This window comes from Scyliorhinus canicula, chromosome 1, assembly GCF_902713615.1.
Source record: "Scyliorhinus canicula chromosome 1, sScyCan1.1, whole genome shotgun sequence".
Lineage (NCBI taxonomy): Eukaryota > Metazoa > Chordata > Chondrichthyes > Carcharhiniformes > Scyliorhinidae > Scyliorhinus > Scyliorhinus canicula.
Genome location: NC_052146.1, coordinates 17,052,405 through 17,070,109, shown reverse-complemented (window position 1 = coordinate 17,070,109; position 17,705 = coordinate 17,052,405). Strand labels below are relative to the sequence as shown.

At 49.3% G+C, this 17,705-nt stretch overlaps 1 protein-coding gene across 2 annotated transcripts in view; it reads right to left on the bottom strand.

The window, feature by feature from the left end:
• Nucleotides 1–2,189: 2,189 nt before the first annotated feature.
• The window catches only part of hps4 (HPS4 biogenesis of lysosomal organelles complex 3 subunit 2), a 75,163-nt gene continuing 59,647 nt past the window's right edge, over nt 2,190–17,705 (bottom strand). The window contains exons 11-13 of one of the 2 annotated variants that reach the window (XM_038813394.1): nt 16,170–16,299; nt 4,081–4,183; nt 2,190–2,667 (exon numbers count right to left, since the gene is read on the bottom strand). In XM_038813394.1, coding sequence (XP_038669322.1) covers nt 2,496–2,667; nt 4,081–4,183; nt 16,170–16,299 — 405 coding nt within the window. In that variant the 3' untranslated portion in view covers nt 2,190–2,495. The remainder of the gene's footprint in view (nt 2,668–4,080; nt 4,184–16,169; nt 16,300–17,705) is intronic. The other variant, XR_005462518.1, reaches the window with a different exon arrangement.

The following is a 17,705-nucleotide window of genomic DNA, read 5'->3' as shown; positions in this document are numbered from 1 at the left end:
TTATCAAAACTACAGGGCATGAAAAGACACATTTTACGGTTGTACTAACGTGTATGGCAACACAATGTGTTTGTTTTAATAGTTTTTATTTTATTAAATGTTAATTAACCTACGTATGTATTCCTGTTTTATATTTCATTATGTCCAAAAATAAATATAATAGTTTCATTAACTACTGGGTACTATTTGACTTACCGTAAATGGATATGGTCTGCTTAACAGCCTAACAGCCTAATCTTGGCCAGCACTTCACACCCGCAAATTTTGTATCTCGCGTATCATGCGACCCCCCAAATTTAGGTTACAATTTAGGTTTTCAAAAGTCGCATGATACGTGAGTATATACGGTATTTGTCGTTGTATTTTGTCGCTTATTCTTTTTTGTCTACTGTGTACGTACTGTGTACGTTCCCTTGGCCGCAGAAAAATGCTTTTCACTGTACTTCGGTACACGTGACAATAAATCAATCAATACTATCAAGAAATACTGAAGTTATAGAGGACTACATGTCTACCGTAGCCAGACTAGATGGAGCTAGGGTCGTACGATGCAGACTACACATCGGTATGCCCTTGGCTAGTGAGGCAGAAGTGTTGAGGGCAGGTACAGCAGCTGAGTCAGAGCAAGCTGTAGTGACAAAAGGAATATAGTTGCTTCTGTGGTTGGTGCAGTACTGCGGGCAGTAATATTGTGCCAATGGGCAGCTGTGCCATGTTGCCGCTCTTTGTCAGTGGAAAAGAGAGAGTAAATTGATAGCCAAGTATGCCCACAGGGATGGAGGTAAGGTGGTTCAGTAAAATTCACAAAATCAACAAATACAATCATTGCTAAAGCCTGACTGAATAATAGGCTGGATTTTCCACCGGCTGTAACGGTAGAAGAAGCCAGCTCAAAAGCTTTAAGAAATAAGAAAAGGCCGGTCAAACTCATAACCGTTACAATAAATTTCAACTTCAGCTACCTGTCTTATCACCTATTCCAGCAGTTATGGAACGGGCGAGTCAGGCAAATTGCCATTGACTTGGGCGGGCCTGCGAGATATTCCACTGGCAGCAACGGCGAACGCCCTCCGCCGTGGGGAAATGCACCGCGGGGGGGGGGGGGGCTGGGAAATTCCGGACTATCATTTTATATCTGATAAACATGCACGCCATTGCGTTCGATTCGGTACGAATGCTGCATACTATTCCCTCTCTTTCATTTATACCACTATTGATTTATGGAAAAACTTAAGTTATCTATAAATGTTAAGAAAATCAGCCACCATTGCTAACTGGCAAAATTCCTAATGTCTCTGATCTGATACACAACATTTGTGTAAAGTGCAAAAAGCTAACAGAGAGAAAAAAAACATCATTGCAGGATGCCTGGGCACCGGCGTGCATTGAAGTGTTGGTTTTTCGGTGTTGTTTGCATATTTCTGTTATCTGTAACTATTTACAATGCCAAAAAATACCTCAATAAAATTGTTTGTTTAAAAAAAAAATTAGCCTCTGTGTTGCTGAGCTGGCAGGGACGGGGGACAGCTAGGGCTCCTCTCCCCGAAAAATGCACCCAAGTGATGTGTTCAATTGGCAGTTTCTGGTCTGAAAAGTCAGCAAGACGCGGGAATACCTGGACTAAACGTAAAAAGTCTGTGAGAACCTGTAGAATTTCACAAGAGAAATGAAAATGTCAAAGTGATTCTACTAGTGTTGCAATGATTACATGAATAAGAGTGTTGAAAATTGGAATAATATAGTAGACTGTAAACTCTGAAATTTAGGGCAGCACGGTGGTGCAGTGGGTTACCCCTGCTGCCTGTGTCACAGGTTCGATCCCGGCCCTGGGTCACTATCCGTGTGGAGTTTGCACATTCTCCCCGTGTTTGCGTCGGTTTCACCCCCACAACCCAAAGATATGCAGGGTAGATGAATTGGTCATGCTAAATTGCCCCTTAATTGGAAAAAGTGAATTAGGTACTCTAAAATTTATTTTTTTTAAACTCTGAAATTTCAACCCCTGTCTCCCTCCCCCCACCACCAACATCTCGCCCCCTCTCGAACCTCCTTTAAGATGCTCCTTAAAACAGCTTCTTTAAAAACAAAATTCGAATTAAGGGGCAATTCAGCGTGGCCAATCCACCTACCCTGCACATCTTTTTGGGTTATGTTGGGGAGGGGGGGGGGGGGAGTGAGACCCACCCAGACACGGGGAGAATGTGCAATCGAATCCGGGTCCTTGGCGCCGTGTGGCAGCAGTGCTAACCACTGCGCCACCGTGTCGACCCTTTCCCACTACAAAACAAACAAAAGAAAAGTCCTTGGGATCTCTAACTATTAGCCAATTTAAGCAAATCTCCTGGAGCAGGAGGCAGCCCATGGTACCTGAGTGCATCAGCGACTGATTGTAAATCGAGTGGGCGCGACTTAAAAAAGTTACATTGTTCTCCATTTGTTCATTAAAAAACAGAGTCCGCTGAATACTGCTGACAAATCTCCGAGAACGGTGCGACTCAGAGCAGGTTTACTCCGTATTTTAGCAGCTTCTGCTTGGCTCTCCCCGGTAGAGCGAAAGCGCTGTCACGGGGATTTGGAATACCAGAGTTCCGGGCAGGAGACGCAAGGTTTTGGAAGTGAGTTTCCTGGGCTGGGTTACGGCAGCAGTAAACGGCAGTGGAGGCATTTCTGTTGGAGAAAGAGGTATTGATTAACACGGGGTTGTCAACTGTGGGAGGGTGAATCACTTGGGGGGGGGAGGGGGGGGGGGAGAGGCATTACACTGAGGCCCCATCCGCCCTCTCATGTGGATGGAAAGATCCCAGGGCTCAATTCTGAAGAAGGGCAGTACAGCTCGCTCTGCTATCCTTGACTATCAATCCCTCGATTAGCATCACTTGCAATGTGCAAGTTGGGGGTTTTTCCTGACACAATGCTTCAACACCTAGCTGGCTGGAAAGCACGTCCAAACCGCTTCAGGTTTTGAAAGGTGCTATATAAATGAAGCTCCATTCTTCTTTCTCCTATAGAATATTGAGAATTGGCGACCCACCTGCACCTTCACAACTTAGCTCCAAGGTAATGAGATCGGTGGATGATTTGATGGTTTAGCACAGTGGGCTAAGGCAGCTGGCTTGTAATGTAGAACAATACCAGCAGCGCGGGTTCAATTTCCGTACCAGCCTCCCCGAACAGGTGCCAGAATGTGGCAACTAGTGTTTGGTTTAGCACAGTGAACTGCACCTGCACCTTTACAGCTTAGCTCCAAGGTAATGAGATAGGTGGATGATTTAATCCACTCTATTAGTCATTGTAAGTCTCAGAGGGGCTGGTTTAGCACAGTGGGCTAAGGCAGCTGGTTTGTAATGCAGAACAAGGCCAGCAGCGCGGGTTCAATTCCCGCACCGGCCTCCCCGAACAGGCGCCAGAATGTGGCGACTAGGGGCTTTTCACAGTAACTTGATTGAAGCCTTTATATTATATATATTCTCAAATAATTCCTCCCTGTTGATCACTGTTCTGCATTAGGTAAATGAAGAGGAGGGACAAGACCCATTCCACCAATTGGTTGGCCCAGCGTGAGGTAAATAACGGTGGAAATATTTGGGCGAATGGCCATAATTTTCCAATCTCCCTTGGACACAAATCCTCAGCGTTGGACGTTCTGATGTGATGCAGACCCAGCATTCAGGCTGTAGCAGCTCCTCTTTATGCAGCTACTAATGATCCCAGTTTCAAACTTGGTCTCTCCTGAGTTAATTAACCTCAGTCAGGGAAATAGTATGGGTGTCACAACTGGGGTAGCTGGGTTGAGCGCATTGACCTGGATTCAATGCACTCCCGCGAAAAAGTCCCATCAATTTCAGCGTGGAAAAGATAGGCATGACTGACTTCCAATTCTCCAGAAAGTGCCGGATGACTTGTCCTGCTCTCGGCTCGTTGACTTCGCCAAAACCGATAGAAATATCATCTCACCGTGAGGCCCCGCAACATCCTGCTCCAGTTACTCAGCTACCATTCTGCCCGCCGTCTGACCGGCTGAGTGATAAACTCTAGACAAACGGTGTATCCTCTCCAACCTTCCCAACATACACAACGTACCGCACAATCATCTCTTGAGTGGTACTGTTGTGGTTCAAGTCCGTGTGCGTCAAAGCTGTTGCCCGGATGAAGTGAGCCTTGTGCGGGTCAGGAGAGAGCTGAGCTTTAAAAAGAAAAGGAATAGTTTGGTAGCGATTATTCAATCACAAAGAGAGGTTTTGCTGCTTATTTGTCTCGGTCTACTGAAGCACATCATTTCAACATTACAGTTTAGTGTGTTCGGTAGGTTTTTATCCCCCCCATCCCAGTATTTCCCCCTCCTTTTAAAAAAATTTGTTCATGAGACGTGGGCATCGCTGGCTGGGCCAGCATTTATCGCCCTTCCCTAATTGACCTTGAGGAGGCAGTCAAGAGTCAGCCATATTGCTGTGGGTTGAGAGTCACAAGTAGGCCTGACCAGGTAAGGATGGCAGATTTCCTTCCCTAAAAGACATTACTGAACCAGGTGGGTTTTTACGACAATCAGCTATGGTTTCATGGTCATCATTAGACTTATAATTCCATATTTTTATTGATTCAAATTTCACCATCTGCAGCAGCGGGATTTGAACCCGGGTCCCCAGAGCAGTACTCTGGGTCTCTGGTTTACTTGACCAGTGACAATTTTGCCAGCCTTGTTTGCTGCGGCATTGCAAATGCTGTAAATGCTTCACAAATGTTGTGAGGGTTCCTGCCTCTACCACCCCTTCAGGCAGTGAGTCCCAGATTCCGATCACCCTGGGTGAAGAGGTTCTTCCTCAAATCCCCTCTAACTCTCCTGGCCATTACCTTAAATCTACGCCCCTGGCTATTGATCCCTCTACTTCGAGGAACCCTGGCCGGGATTCTCCCCTACCCTGCGGGGTGGGGGGTCCCGGTGTGTTGGAGTGGTGTGAACCACTCCGGTGTCGGGCCGCCCCAAAGGTGCTGAAGTCTCCGCACCATTAGGGGCCAAGCCCTCACATTGAGGGGCTAGGCCTGCGCTAGAGTGGTTCCCACTCCGCCGGCTGGCGTGAACAGCCTCTGGCGCCCCGCCAACCGGGGCCCGAAAGGACTTCGCCGGCCGGCGTAAGTCCGCGCATGCGCCGGAGCGTCAGCGGCTGCTGACGTCATATCGGCGCATGTGCAGGGGAGGGGGTCTCTTCCGCCTACGCCATGGTGAAGACCATGGCGAAGACGGAAGAAAAAGAGTGCCCCCACGGCACAAGCCCCCCGCCGATCGGTGGGCCCCGATCGCGGGCCAGGCCACTGTGGGGGCACCCCCCGGGGCCAGATTGCCCCGCGCCCCCCCCCAGGACCCCGGGGCCCGCCCGCGCCGCCAATCCCGCCGGTCAGGTAGGTGGTTTATTCCACGCCGGCGGGAGAGGCTTGTCAGCAGCGGGACATCGGCCCATCGCGGGCCGGAGAATCGCCGCGGGTGGCCCGCCGACTGGCGCGGGGCGATTTCCGCCCCCGCCGAATCTCGGTGGACGGAGAATTCAGGACACGGCGGGGGCGGGATTGACGCCGGCCCCGGGTGATTCTCCGACCCGGCCCGGGGCGGGGGGGGGGGTCAGAGAATCCCGCCCCCTATCTCTGTCACTTATAATTTTGTACACCTCGATGAGGTTCCCTTCCTTGGCCTTCATTGCTCTAAGGAAAACAATCCCAGCCTACCCAGCCTCTCTTCATTGCTGAAATGCTCCAGCCGACGCCACTTCCTGATGAATATCCTCTGCACCCATTCTAGTGCAATCACGTCCTTCCTATCGGCAAATCATCAGCGTGTGGAGATCAGAACTGCACACAAATTCTTCCCGTGTTTGCGTGGGTTTCGCCCGCACAATCCAAAGATGTAGGTGGATTAAAAAAAATATAAATTTAGAATACCCAATTCATTTTTTCCAATTAAGGAGCAATTTAGTGTGGCCAATCCACCTAGCCTGCACATCTTTGGGTTGTGGGGGCGAAACCCACGCAGACACGGGGAGAATGTGCAAACTCCACATGGACAGTGACCCAGAGCCGGGATCGAACCTGGGACCTCGGTGCCGTGAGGCAGCAGTGCTAACCACTGCGCCACCGTGCTGCCCCAGGGTAGGTGGATTGGCCACGCTAAATTGCCGCTTAATTGGAAAAAATGAATTGGGTACTCTAAATTTAAAAAAAACTGCACACATACTCTCGCTGTGACCTAACAAATCTTTCAGCTCCATCATAACCTCCCTTCTCTTATAGTCTATGACTCAGTTCAGAAGACAAGTATCCTATAGGCCTTCATAACCGCCTTATCTACCCGTCTGGCTGTCCAAAATGCACCACCTCACAGTTTTTAAGGTTAAATTCCATTTGCCACTGCGCGGCCCATCTGACCAACCCGTTTATATTATCCTGTGATCTAAGGCTTTCCTAAATTCTATGAATCTATGAATCCTCGCTATTTATCGTACCACCAATTTTTGTGCCATCTGTGAACTTAATGATCATACCACCCACATTCCCATCCAGATCATTAAAAAAAAAATTAGAGTACCCAATTCATTTTTCCCAATTAAGGGGCAATTTAGCGTGGCCAATCCACCTACTCTGCACATCTTTGGGTTGTGGGGGCGAAACCCACGCAAACACGGGGAGAATGTGCAAACTCCACACGGACAGTGACCCAGAGCCGGGATCGAACCTGGGACCTCGGCGCCGTGAGGCAGCAGTGCTAACCCACTGTGCCACCGTGCTGCCCCTCCCATCCAGATCATTAATGTACACTACAAACAACAAGGATCCCAGCACCAATCCCTGTGGAACACCACTGGATACAGCTTCCAGTCACAAAAACAACTTTCGACCATTACCATCTGCCTCCTCCAACTAGGCCAATTTTGGGTCCAATTTGTCAAATTGCCCTGGATCCCATGGGTTTAATCCTCTTGATTAGTCTCCCCTGTAGATTACATCAACTGCACTGCCCTCAACTACACTCCTCGTCACCTCCTAGAAAAGAAATCAATCAAATTTGTTAGACATGATCTCCCCTGGCAAAGTCATGCTGACTATCCTTGATTAATCCTTTCCTCTCCAATAATTTCCCGTCTTGAATAATGGTACCACGTTAGCGGTCCTCCAGGGCAGCCCTGCTGCCTCATGGGGCCGAGGACCCGGGTTCGATCCCAGCTCTGGGTCACTGTCCATGTGGAGTTTGCACATTCTCCCTGTGTCTGCATGGGTCTCATCCCCAGACCCAAAAGATGTGCGAGGTATGTTGATTGGCCACGCTAAATTGTCCCTTAATTGGAAAAGAGAAGAATGGGGCACGTTAAATTTATTTAAAAAAAACAATAAAGCTATCCTCCAGTCCTCTGGCACCTCTCCTGTGGCTAGAGATGATTTGAAAATTGGCTTCGGAGCCCCTGCAATCTCCCCCCTTGCCTCACACAACAACCTCAGATATATCTCAGCTAGGCTTAGGGATTTATCCACTTTTAAGCCCATTGGAATTGCTAACTTCTCCTCTCTCTCAATGCTAAACTCAATTATATCACAGTCCGTCTCCCTGCTTTCTACACCCACATGGTCCTTCTCCACAGTGAACACAGATGCAAAATACTCATTTACTATTTCAGTTATGTCTTTCAGCTCCATGCACAGGTTGCCACTTTGGTCTCTAATGGTCCCTTTACCTTTCATGGCACCCTTAACCTTTACGGGAACATGTTGGCTTTGTACTCTCTCTATTTCCTGTTTGAATGACTCCCACTGTTCTGATATGGATTTTCTTACAAGTAGCTGTTCCCAGACCACTTTGGCCAGATCCTGTCTTATCTTATTCAAAATGGCCTTCCCCCAATTCAGAAACCCCGGCTATCGGAATTCTCTCTTCCCGCCGGCAGGGAACCGCCGCCCGTGTGTTTCCTGGGGAGGCCTCAATGGGAAATCCCATTGAGAAGCAGCAGAAACAGAGAATTCCGCCACCAGCAAACGGCGTGCCTGCAGGAAACACGCACGTGCGGGACCGCCCTCTTTTTCCGGTCCATTTTTACCTTTTTCCACAACAACCGTAAATCTTACTGAGGTATGGTCACTATCATCAAAATGCTCCCCCACTGACACCTCTACCACATGCCCGGCTTCATTCCCTAAAATTAGATGAAGTACTGCCCCCTCTCTTCTACATGCTGGCTCAAAAAGTTCTCCTGGATGCATTTTAAGAATTCTGCTCCCTCCAAGCATTTCACACTTTCCCTATCCCAGTTAGTATTGGGGATTTGAAATCCCGTACTATTATTATGCGATTGTTTTATACTTCTCTGAGATTTGTCCACATAGCTGCTCTTCTATGTCTCCATGACTGTTTGGGGGTATATAGTACACTCCCAGAAATGTGATTGCCCCTTTTTGCTTTTGAATTCCATCCGTAGGGCAGCACGGTGGCGCAGTGAGTAGCACTGCTGCCTCACGGCGCCGAGGTCCCAGGTTCGATCCCGGCTCTGGGTCACTGTCCGTGTGGAGTTTGCACATTCTCCCCGTGTTTGCGTGGGTTTCGCCCCCACAACCCAAAAAGGTGCAAGCTAGGTGGATTGGCCACTCTAAATTGCCCCTTAATTGGAAAAATGATTGGGTACACTAAATTTATAAAAAAAAAAAATGAATTCCATCCGTATGGCCGCAATTGAGAAGGTTGCCAAAATACCATCCGTCCTCACTGCAGAATTGACTCCTTGATGAATTTTGCAACACTGCCTCCTCTTTTACACCCCTCCCTGTCTCATCTGAAGATTCTATACCCTGGAATATTGAGGTGCCTGTCCTGTCCCTTCCTCAAAATTGATAGCAAATATCATCCCCCCCCCCCCCCCTCCCCCCCCCCCCCCCCCCCACTGTACCACCACATTGTGACTAACCCCCCTGACAAATTAGTTTTTAGGATCCCAACGGCACTCGCAAACCTCCCCAAAGGATGTTGGTCCCATTCCCAGAGGACACCATCTCAGACTATCAGACTAAAGGGACTATCCTTTAAAGAAATGAGGAGGAATTTCTTCAGCCAGAGGGTGGGGAATCTGTGGAACTCTATGCCACAGAAGGCTGTGGAGGCCAAATCACTGAGCGTCTTTAAAACAGAGATAGATGGGTTCTTGATTAATAAGGGGATCAGGGTTATGGGGAGAAGGGAGGAGAATGGGGATGAGAAAAATATCAGCCATGATTGAATGGTGGGGCAGACTGAATGGGCCGAGTGGCCTAATTCTGTTCCTATGTCTTATGGTCTTATTATTCGGGTTCAGGTGCTGGTTTAGCTCACTGGGCTAAATTGATGGCTTTTAAAGCAGACCAAGCAGGCCAGCAGCACGGTTCAATTCCCGTGCCAGCCTCCCCGGACAGGCGCCGGAATGTGGCGACTAGGGGCTTTTCACAGCAACTTCATTGAAGCCTACTCGTGACAATAAGCGATTTTTCATTTCATTTTTTCATTTCATTTCATTTCAATTCATTTTTCAACCCGTCCGACTTGTATAGATCCAACCTTCCCCAGAAATGGATCCAGTAATTCAGGAAACTAAAGTCCTCTCTCCCACACCATTTCTTCAGCCACACGTTCATCAGCTCTATCCTCCTAGTCCTATACTCACGAGCACGTAGCGCCAGGGGTAATACAGAGATTACAACCTCCGAGGTCCTGCTTTTCAATCTGCTACCCAGCTCCTTAAATTATTGCTGAGGACCTCAACCCTCTTTCTACCGATGTCGTTGGTACCAATGTGAACCACGACCACTGACTGTTCACCTTCCCCCTTCAGAATTCCCTGCAGCGATTCGGTGACATCCTTGACCCCGGCACCAGGGAGGCAACACACCATCCTGGAGTAATGTCTGCAGCTGCAGAAACTCCAGTCTGCAACCCTCACTGTCGAGTTCCCTGCCACTATTGCTCTTCCACCCTAGCTGCACTCCTCACAGGAACCGTCACTCCTACCGTCTTCCAATACAGAAAAACGGTTTGTGAGTGAGATGCACTCTGGGGCTTTCGTCACTACCTGCCTTGCCCACCCCCACCCCAACGTCTTCTGACTGGTGGTCACCTATTCCCTCTCTGACTGCACTTCCTTAAGTTGCGGGGTGACCCTTTTGAAAGCGAGCTATCCATCAACCTCTTACCCTCGCGGAGGCAACCTGTGCCTCCAGCCAACGCTCTAACAGCAAAACCTGACTCTCAAGCTGGTCAAACCGATGGCACTTCCTGCTAATGTGGTCATCCAGACTGCACAGAGCATCTAGGAATTCCCACATAATGCAGGGAGTGCAAAAAACAGGACTGAGCTCCCCAGTCATGCCTGACGTTAAAACACGCGTGCGTTAAATTTCTGCCAATTAGTTATTTTTTTAAAAACTTACCGTTCCTCAATATAGCTTTAAGTTTGAGAATAACAATTTACCCGCTACTTACCAACCAGCTCTCCCCCCCCTGCAGCCTCCTGCGGCAGGGCTAGACCACTCTCTGAAGATTAAAAAGATGGAAAGCAAAAAAAGCAAGAGAAGGCCTCTTTCCCCACTGAATCGAGTTCCCAAACACACACCCTCACTCTAGCTGTGTCTCACTCAGGGTACGCTCCTTCCCAACCGCTCCTGCGCTTATCTTACTGATGGTGCACTTCCAACAGCCTCTTTATTAGTTTGAGCTGAGCTGAGCTGAGATGAGTCACACACCGATTAAGCTTCAACGGTAATCAACACCTATTGGAGGCCCTATTGAGGCCTCAGGGGATTGTTTTCATTTCTAAATCCTTCCAGAGTCTCACACTGCCTCCAGTCCTAATTCCCGTTCCCACTGCCCACTCTCCTGAATCTGGGTTAGTGCCAATCCTCAGCAAGGTGACCAGTTCCTGGAGAAAACTGAGTCAGGCCTGTCCTGGGGTCTGTATGAGGGGCAGGGGGCGGGGAGGGGGGCTGCTACATCTGTGGGAGGGATGGTGCAGGTAGATGCCCAGAACATGGGCCAACAGACCCAGGTACGGCACAATCCCATGAGATAAGAGATGGCCGGTGACCCTGACCTCTGCACTAAACAACCTGCACCAGGCAATACCTCTCCACTCCTTCAACAGCTTCCTCACAACCATCCCATTCTTGCCCCAGTGTCCGGTCTATCCCTTTGGGAAAGCACAGACAGAAGCACTGTTCTGCCTAAAGAGATTGTCTGGATTGGAGAGCGCTGAGGACATCTGCTGGTCCCTTTCCACACAGCATCATCTTCTCTCCCGTTGTTGCCTTCACTGACTTTTCATAGAATCACAGAATTTACAGTGCAGAAGGAGGCTATTCGGCCCATCGAGTCTGCACCAGCCCTTACAAAGAGCATCCGACTGAAGCCAACGTATCTATCCGATCCCCGTAACCCAGTAACCCCCACTTAACATTTTTTGGACACTAAGGGCAATTTAGCGTGGCCAATCCACCTAACCTGCACGACTTTGGACTGTGGGAGGAAACCAGAGCACCCGGAGGAAACCCACGCAGACACGGGGAGAACGTCCAGACTCCGCACAGACAGTGACCCAGCCGGGAATCGAACCTGTGACCCTGGAGTTGTGAAGCAACCACTATGCTACCGTGCTGCCCTAAAAATAGAATTCCTACAATGCAGAAGGAGGCCATTTGGCCCATCGAGTCTGCACCAGCCCTTGCTCCGATAGAGCACCCTACCTAGTCCCAATTCACCCGTTCCTAGCCCCATAACCCCAATATTAGCATAGCCAATTCACATCTTTGGACTGTGGGAGGAAACCGGAGCACCACGGAGGAAATCAGCGCAAACACAGGAAGAAAGTGCAAACTCCACAGTCACCCGAGATTGGAATCGAAACTGGGTCCCTGGCGCTGTGAGGCAGCAGTGCTAACCACTGTGCCACAGTGCACCGTGGGTGGATAAGTGAGCGGAGTCCACAGTGATATCAGCCATTGAATGGGGGAGCAGGCTCGAGGGACCAGATGGCCTACTCCTGCTCCTAGTTCTTATGTGCCGCCCTTGCAAGCTGAACAAAATCTGATTTAATTATACAAAATCTAGGCTGTCCCTAATAGACTGAGGAATGTTTGTCCATTTTAGTTATTTATCTTAAGGACAAAATTTTAAAATATGTGTGGGCATTGCCTGATTCCGATCAATGGTAGTTGTCAAAAGACAGACTTGGAGGAAAGCATTGCAGGGAAATGGGGAAAGGTGGGGCTAACTGGATTGTTCTTCAGAAGAGCCGACACAGACACAACGAGCCAAATGGCCTTCTTCTGTACGCCACTGTTTTATGCTTTTATACAACAATCCCCAGCAGTAAGCTGGTGGCCTGATGGAAAGTCAACGAAACCTGGAAATGTTCATGTGGAACATCACCCAATGGGAAAAATTGTCCCCTACCCGGCAGGGCGGGGGGTCCCGGCATAGCGGAGTGGCGCCAACCACTCCGGCGTCGGGCCTCCCCAAAGGTGCGGACTTCTCCGCACCTTTAGGGGCTAGGCCCGCACTGGAGTGGCTCCCGCTCCGCCGACTGCCTTTGGCGCACGTGGGCCGGGGTCGGGGCTGGCCGAAAGGCCTTCGCCGGTCGGCTGACGTCAACACCGGCGCATGCGCAGTGGAGGGGGTGTCATCCACCTCCGCCATGGTGGAGGCTGTGGCGGCGGCGGAAGAAAAAGAGTGCCCCCACGGCACTGGCCCACCCGTCGATCGGTGGACCCCGATCATGGGCCAAGCCACCGTGGGGGCACCCACCGGGGTCCGATCGCCCCGCGCCTCTCCCAGGACCCCGGGGGCCCGCTAGCGCCGCCAACCCGCCGGCACAGAGGTGGTTTAAACCAGGTCGGCGGGAGAGGCCTGACAGCGGCGGGACTTCGGCCCATTGCGGGCCGGAGAATCGCCGTGGGGGGCACGCCAATCGGCAGGGCGCGATTCCCGCTCCCGCCAATTCCCGGGTGGCGGAGAATTCCAGCCACGTCGGGGGCGGGAATTACGTCGGCCCCGGGCAATTCCCCGACCCTGCGGGAGGTCAGAGAATTCCGCCCAATATCTCAGTCACAGGTTATAAATTAACAGTGCAACAATTGGGTCCAGCGCCCTGGAATAAGGAGGGGCAAAATAAATTCTGTCTTCATCCCGTAATCCTGATGCAGAGAGTCCTGCTGGAAAGGGAACGCCTGAATCCGAGGCGAGTGGCTTCATTTATGATGACCTTCTCTACCAACCCAAAAACAACCAAATCACCTGCCGACACTGACTGATAAAGCTCACCCAAAATAGGATTGCCCACTTGGGTATGACCTTTGAGTATGGTCAGTCCCTTCAGAAGAGAAGTCGAGGGCAGCACGGTGGCGCAGTGGTTAGCATTGCTGCCTACGGCGCCGAGGACCCGGGTTTGAATCCCGGCCCTGGGTCACTGTCCATGTGGAGATTGCACATTCTCCCCATGTCTGCGTGGGTCTCACCCCCACAACCCAAAGATGTGTAGGTTAGGTGGATTGGCCATGCTAAATTGCCCCTTAATTGTAAAAAAGGAAATAATTGGGTACGCTGAAGTTTTTTTAAAAAAGAGAAATCGAAAGAAATATACACACACATGCACACACATGCAAACACCATACATACACAAACCATTACACCACACAAGCCCATACACCATACACACACAAACATACACAACATATACATCACACACACTAGAGTCACAGACTAGCATTACAGACTCTCTTCGGTTGTGGCAAGGCCTAAACAACATAGCGGGCTACAAAGAGAAGCCGAGCAGTATCTCCGGCAGCAGCGTACCCCTCCCCAATGAACTCAGTCAATTCTGTGCTCGGTTCGAGCAGGAAAACATCAAACTGCTGTCGACTGCTCCAGCAGCCCCGGACACACCTATATCCACAGTCACAACTTCTGTAGGCAGATCGACCTTCCTGGAAGTGAACCCTCGGAAGGCGATGGGTCCTGTACCACTCCACTAGGTTCTCTATCTCCCTCCTATATCTGACTCATCATTGTTCGTGCACTCAGAGCCTGTGCGGACCAGCTGGCACATGTGTTCGCGGATCTTTAACCTGTTCCTACCCCATTCGAGGTCCCCACCTGCTTCAAGATGACCACCATCATACCGGTGCCAAAGAAGAACCAGGCAACGTGCCTCAATGACTACCGTCCGGTGGCCTTGACATCGATCATAATGAAGTGCTTCGAGAGGTTGGTCATGAAGCACACTGACTCCATATTCCCAGGATGCCTAGATCCACTGCAATTCTCATACCGCCACAACCAGTCCACAGCAGACACTACCTCCCTGTCCTACACTCATACCTGGAGCATCTCGACAGCAAGGACTCCTAAATCAGACTCCTATTTATTGACTACAGCTCCACCTTCAACACCATAATCCCAGTCAGGCCCACATCAAAGCTCCAAATCCTAGGACTTGGCTCCTCACTCTAAAACTGGATCCTCGACTTTCTGACCTACAGACCACAATCAGTAAGAATAAACAACAACACCTCCTCCACGATAATCCTCAATACCAGGGCCCCGCAAGGCTGCGTACTTAGCCCCCTATTATTCTCCTGATACACACACGACTGCGTGGCAAAATTTGGTTCCAACTCCATCTACAAGTTTGCTAACAACATCACCATTGTTCGGATCTTGAACAACGATGAGTCAGAATACAGGAGGGAGATAGAGAACCTCATGGAGTGGTGCAGCGACAACAATCTCTCCCTCAATGCCGGTAAAACTAAAGAGCTGGTCATTGACTTCAGGAAGCAATGCACTGTACACACCCCTGTCTGTATCAACGGGGCTGAGATGGAGATGGTTGACAGCTTCAAATTCCTAGGTGTGCACTTCACCAACAATCTGTCCTGGTCCACCCACGTTGATGCTACCACTAAGAAAGCACAACAGCACCTATAGTTCTCAGGAAACTAAGGAAATTCGGCATGTCCACACTGACTCTTACCAACTTTTACAGATGCACCATAGAAAGCATCCTATCTGGCTGCATCACAGCCTGGTATGGCAACTGCTTGGCCCAAGTCCGCAAGGAGCTTCAGAGAGTCGTGAATACCGCCCAGTCTATCACATGAACATGCCTCCCATCTCTTGACTCTATCTACTCCTGCCTTGGGAAAGCGGGCAGCATAATCAAAGACCCCTCCCACCCGGCTTACTCACTCTTCCAAACTTCTTCCGTCGGGCAGGAGATACAAATTTCTGAGAACACGCACAAACAGATTCAAAACAGCTTCTTCCCCGCTGTTACCCGACTCCTAAACGACCCTCTTATGGACTGACCTAATTAATACTATATTCTTGTATGCTTCACCCGATGCCGGTGTCTATGTATTTACATTGTGTACCTTGTGTTGCCTTATTATGTATTTTCTTTTCTTTTCATGTACTAAATGATCTGTTTGAGCTGCTCGCAGAAAAATACTTTTCACTGTACCTCGGTACACGTGACAATAAACAAGTCCAAATACATACACAAACACAGACACCATTCCAAACATACACATACAACACATTTATCACACACACACATACATACACAACCCATTTTCACACACACATACACCACACAAACACATACATCATACACACACACACCACACACAAATATACATACACCACAGACACAAACATATACACCACACACATACATAGACAAGCACATACACACATCACACAAACACATACACCACACAAACACATACACCACACACACACAAACACACCACACACACAGATATATACACCGCAGGCACAAATACCTACACCGCGTACACACAAACCCATACACCACACACACGCACACACACACAACACACACACACAGCACACAGAACCCACACACATGCTGTAATAAAGAGTTAATCAATAATTCTGGGATAAAGTCTAAATAAAATGCAAAATTACACTGAAGTCTCCAAAGGCTAGGTGGATAGGGCGGGGAGGGGGAAATTGGGCCTAGATGGGGTGCTCTTTCAGAGGGTCAGTGTGGACTCGATGGGTCGAATGGCCTCCTTCTGCGTGATAGGGATTCTATGGTACACACACACATACACATATAGCCATATATGCACACACAACACACACAAATACTGACCTGTGAGGATATGCTGAATGCGGTCATAATGTGCAAAGTTGTGGCCAATTATGTTACAGAAATTCCTGTTGAGTAAATTTTCACTCAGGTGAACTTCTAAGCCATTTAAAGATGCCAGGGTGCTGTGGTACTGTAGAAGAAACACAAATGGTTGGATTCGCTCGATCAAACAACAGAGAGGGATAATTGGCAAATGGTGTGCAATTGCAGTGAACACTGAGATTGATACATTGCACATCCAAGCTTCTGCAAAATTCAAAGTATCTGCCTAACGATTGTGTCCCCTCAGTGCTTTTATTTCGAAGTCCACCGCTGAACGTTTTCATACGAAATGGAGTCTTTTTCTTTCTTCGTTCATGGGATGTGGGTGACACTGGCAAGACCAGCATTTATTGCCCATACTTAATTGCCCTTGAACATGCATGCCTGACCACCTCAGAGGGAAGTTAGGATGCAACCACGTTGCTGTGGGTCTGGAGTCACATGTAGGCCAGACCAGGTAAGGATGGCAGATTTCCTGCCCTGAAAAGGTATTAGTGAACCAGATGGGTTTATTAATTGAATATGAATTCCACATGCTGTCATGGTGGGATTTGAACCCGCGTCCCCACAGCATTAACCTTGGCCCCAGGGTTATGGGCGGCACAGTAGCGCAGTGGTTAGCACTGTTGCATCACAGCGCCAGGCACCCGGGTTCGATCCCCGGTTTGGGTCACTGCCTGTGCGGAGTCTGCACGTTCTCCCGGTGTCTGCGTGGGTTTCCTCTGAGTGCTCCCGTTTATCCCACAGTCCCGAAAGACATGCTTGTTATGCAATTTGGACATTCTGAACTTTCCCTCGGTGTGCCCGAACAGGCGCTGGAATGTGGCGACTAGGGGAATCTCACAGTAACTTCGGTTTCCTCCCACAGTCCAAAGATGTGCGGGTTAGGTGGATTGGCCATGCTAAATTGCCCTCAGTGTCCAAAACATGTTAAGTGGGGGGTTACTGGGTTACGGGGATAGGGTAGATACGTGGGCTTCAGTGGAGTGCTCTTTGTAAGGGCCGGTGCAGACTCGATGGGCCGAATGGCCTCCTTCTGCACTGTAAATTCTATGATTCATTGGAGTGTTAATGTGAGTCTACTTGTGACACTAATAAAGATTATTATTATCTTTTATTCTTTCATGGGATGTGGGCATTGCTGGGAAGCGCCAGCATTTATTGGCCACAGTGCTGTTGGGGAGGGAGTTCCAGGATTTTGACCCAGAGACAGTGAGGGAACGGCGATATCTCCAAGTCAGGATGGTGAGTGGCTTGGAGAGGAACCTGCAGGTGGTGGTGTACCCACATGCCCGCTGCTATTGTCCTTCTAGGTGGTAGAGGTTGTGTGGTTTGGAAGGTGCTGTTGAAGGAGAAGCCACATGCGGTGGCTTTACCACTTGAAGCAGCAGCTCTCGTTCAGAAGTGCATTCAAATTACGTGATGAACAATTTAAAATAAATGTGATAACCGTACTGAAAATAGTGCTGATATCAAAATAGCAAGTTGAGGGTT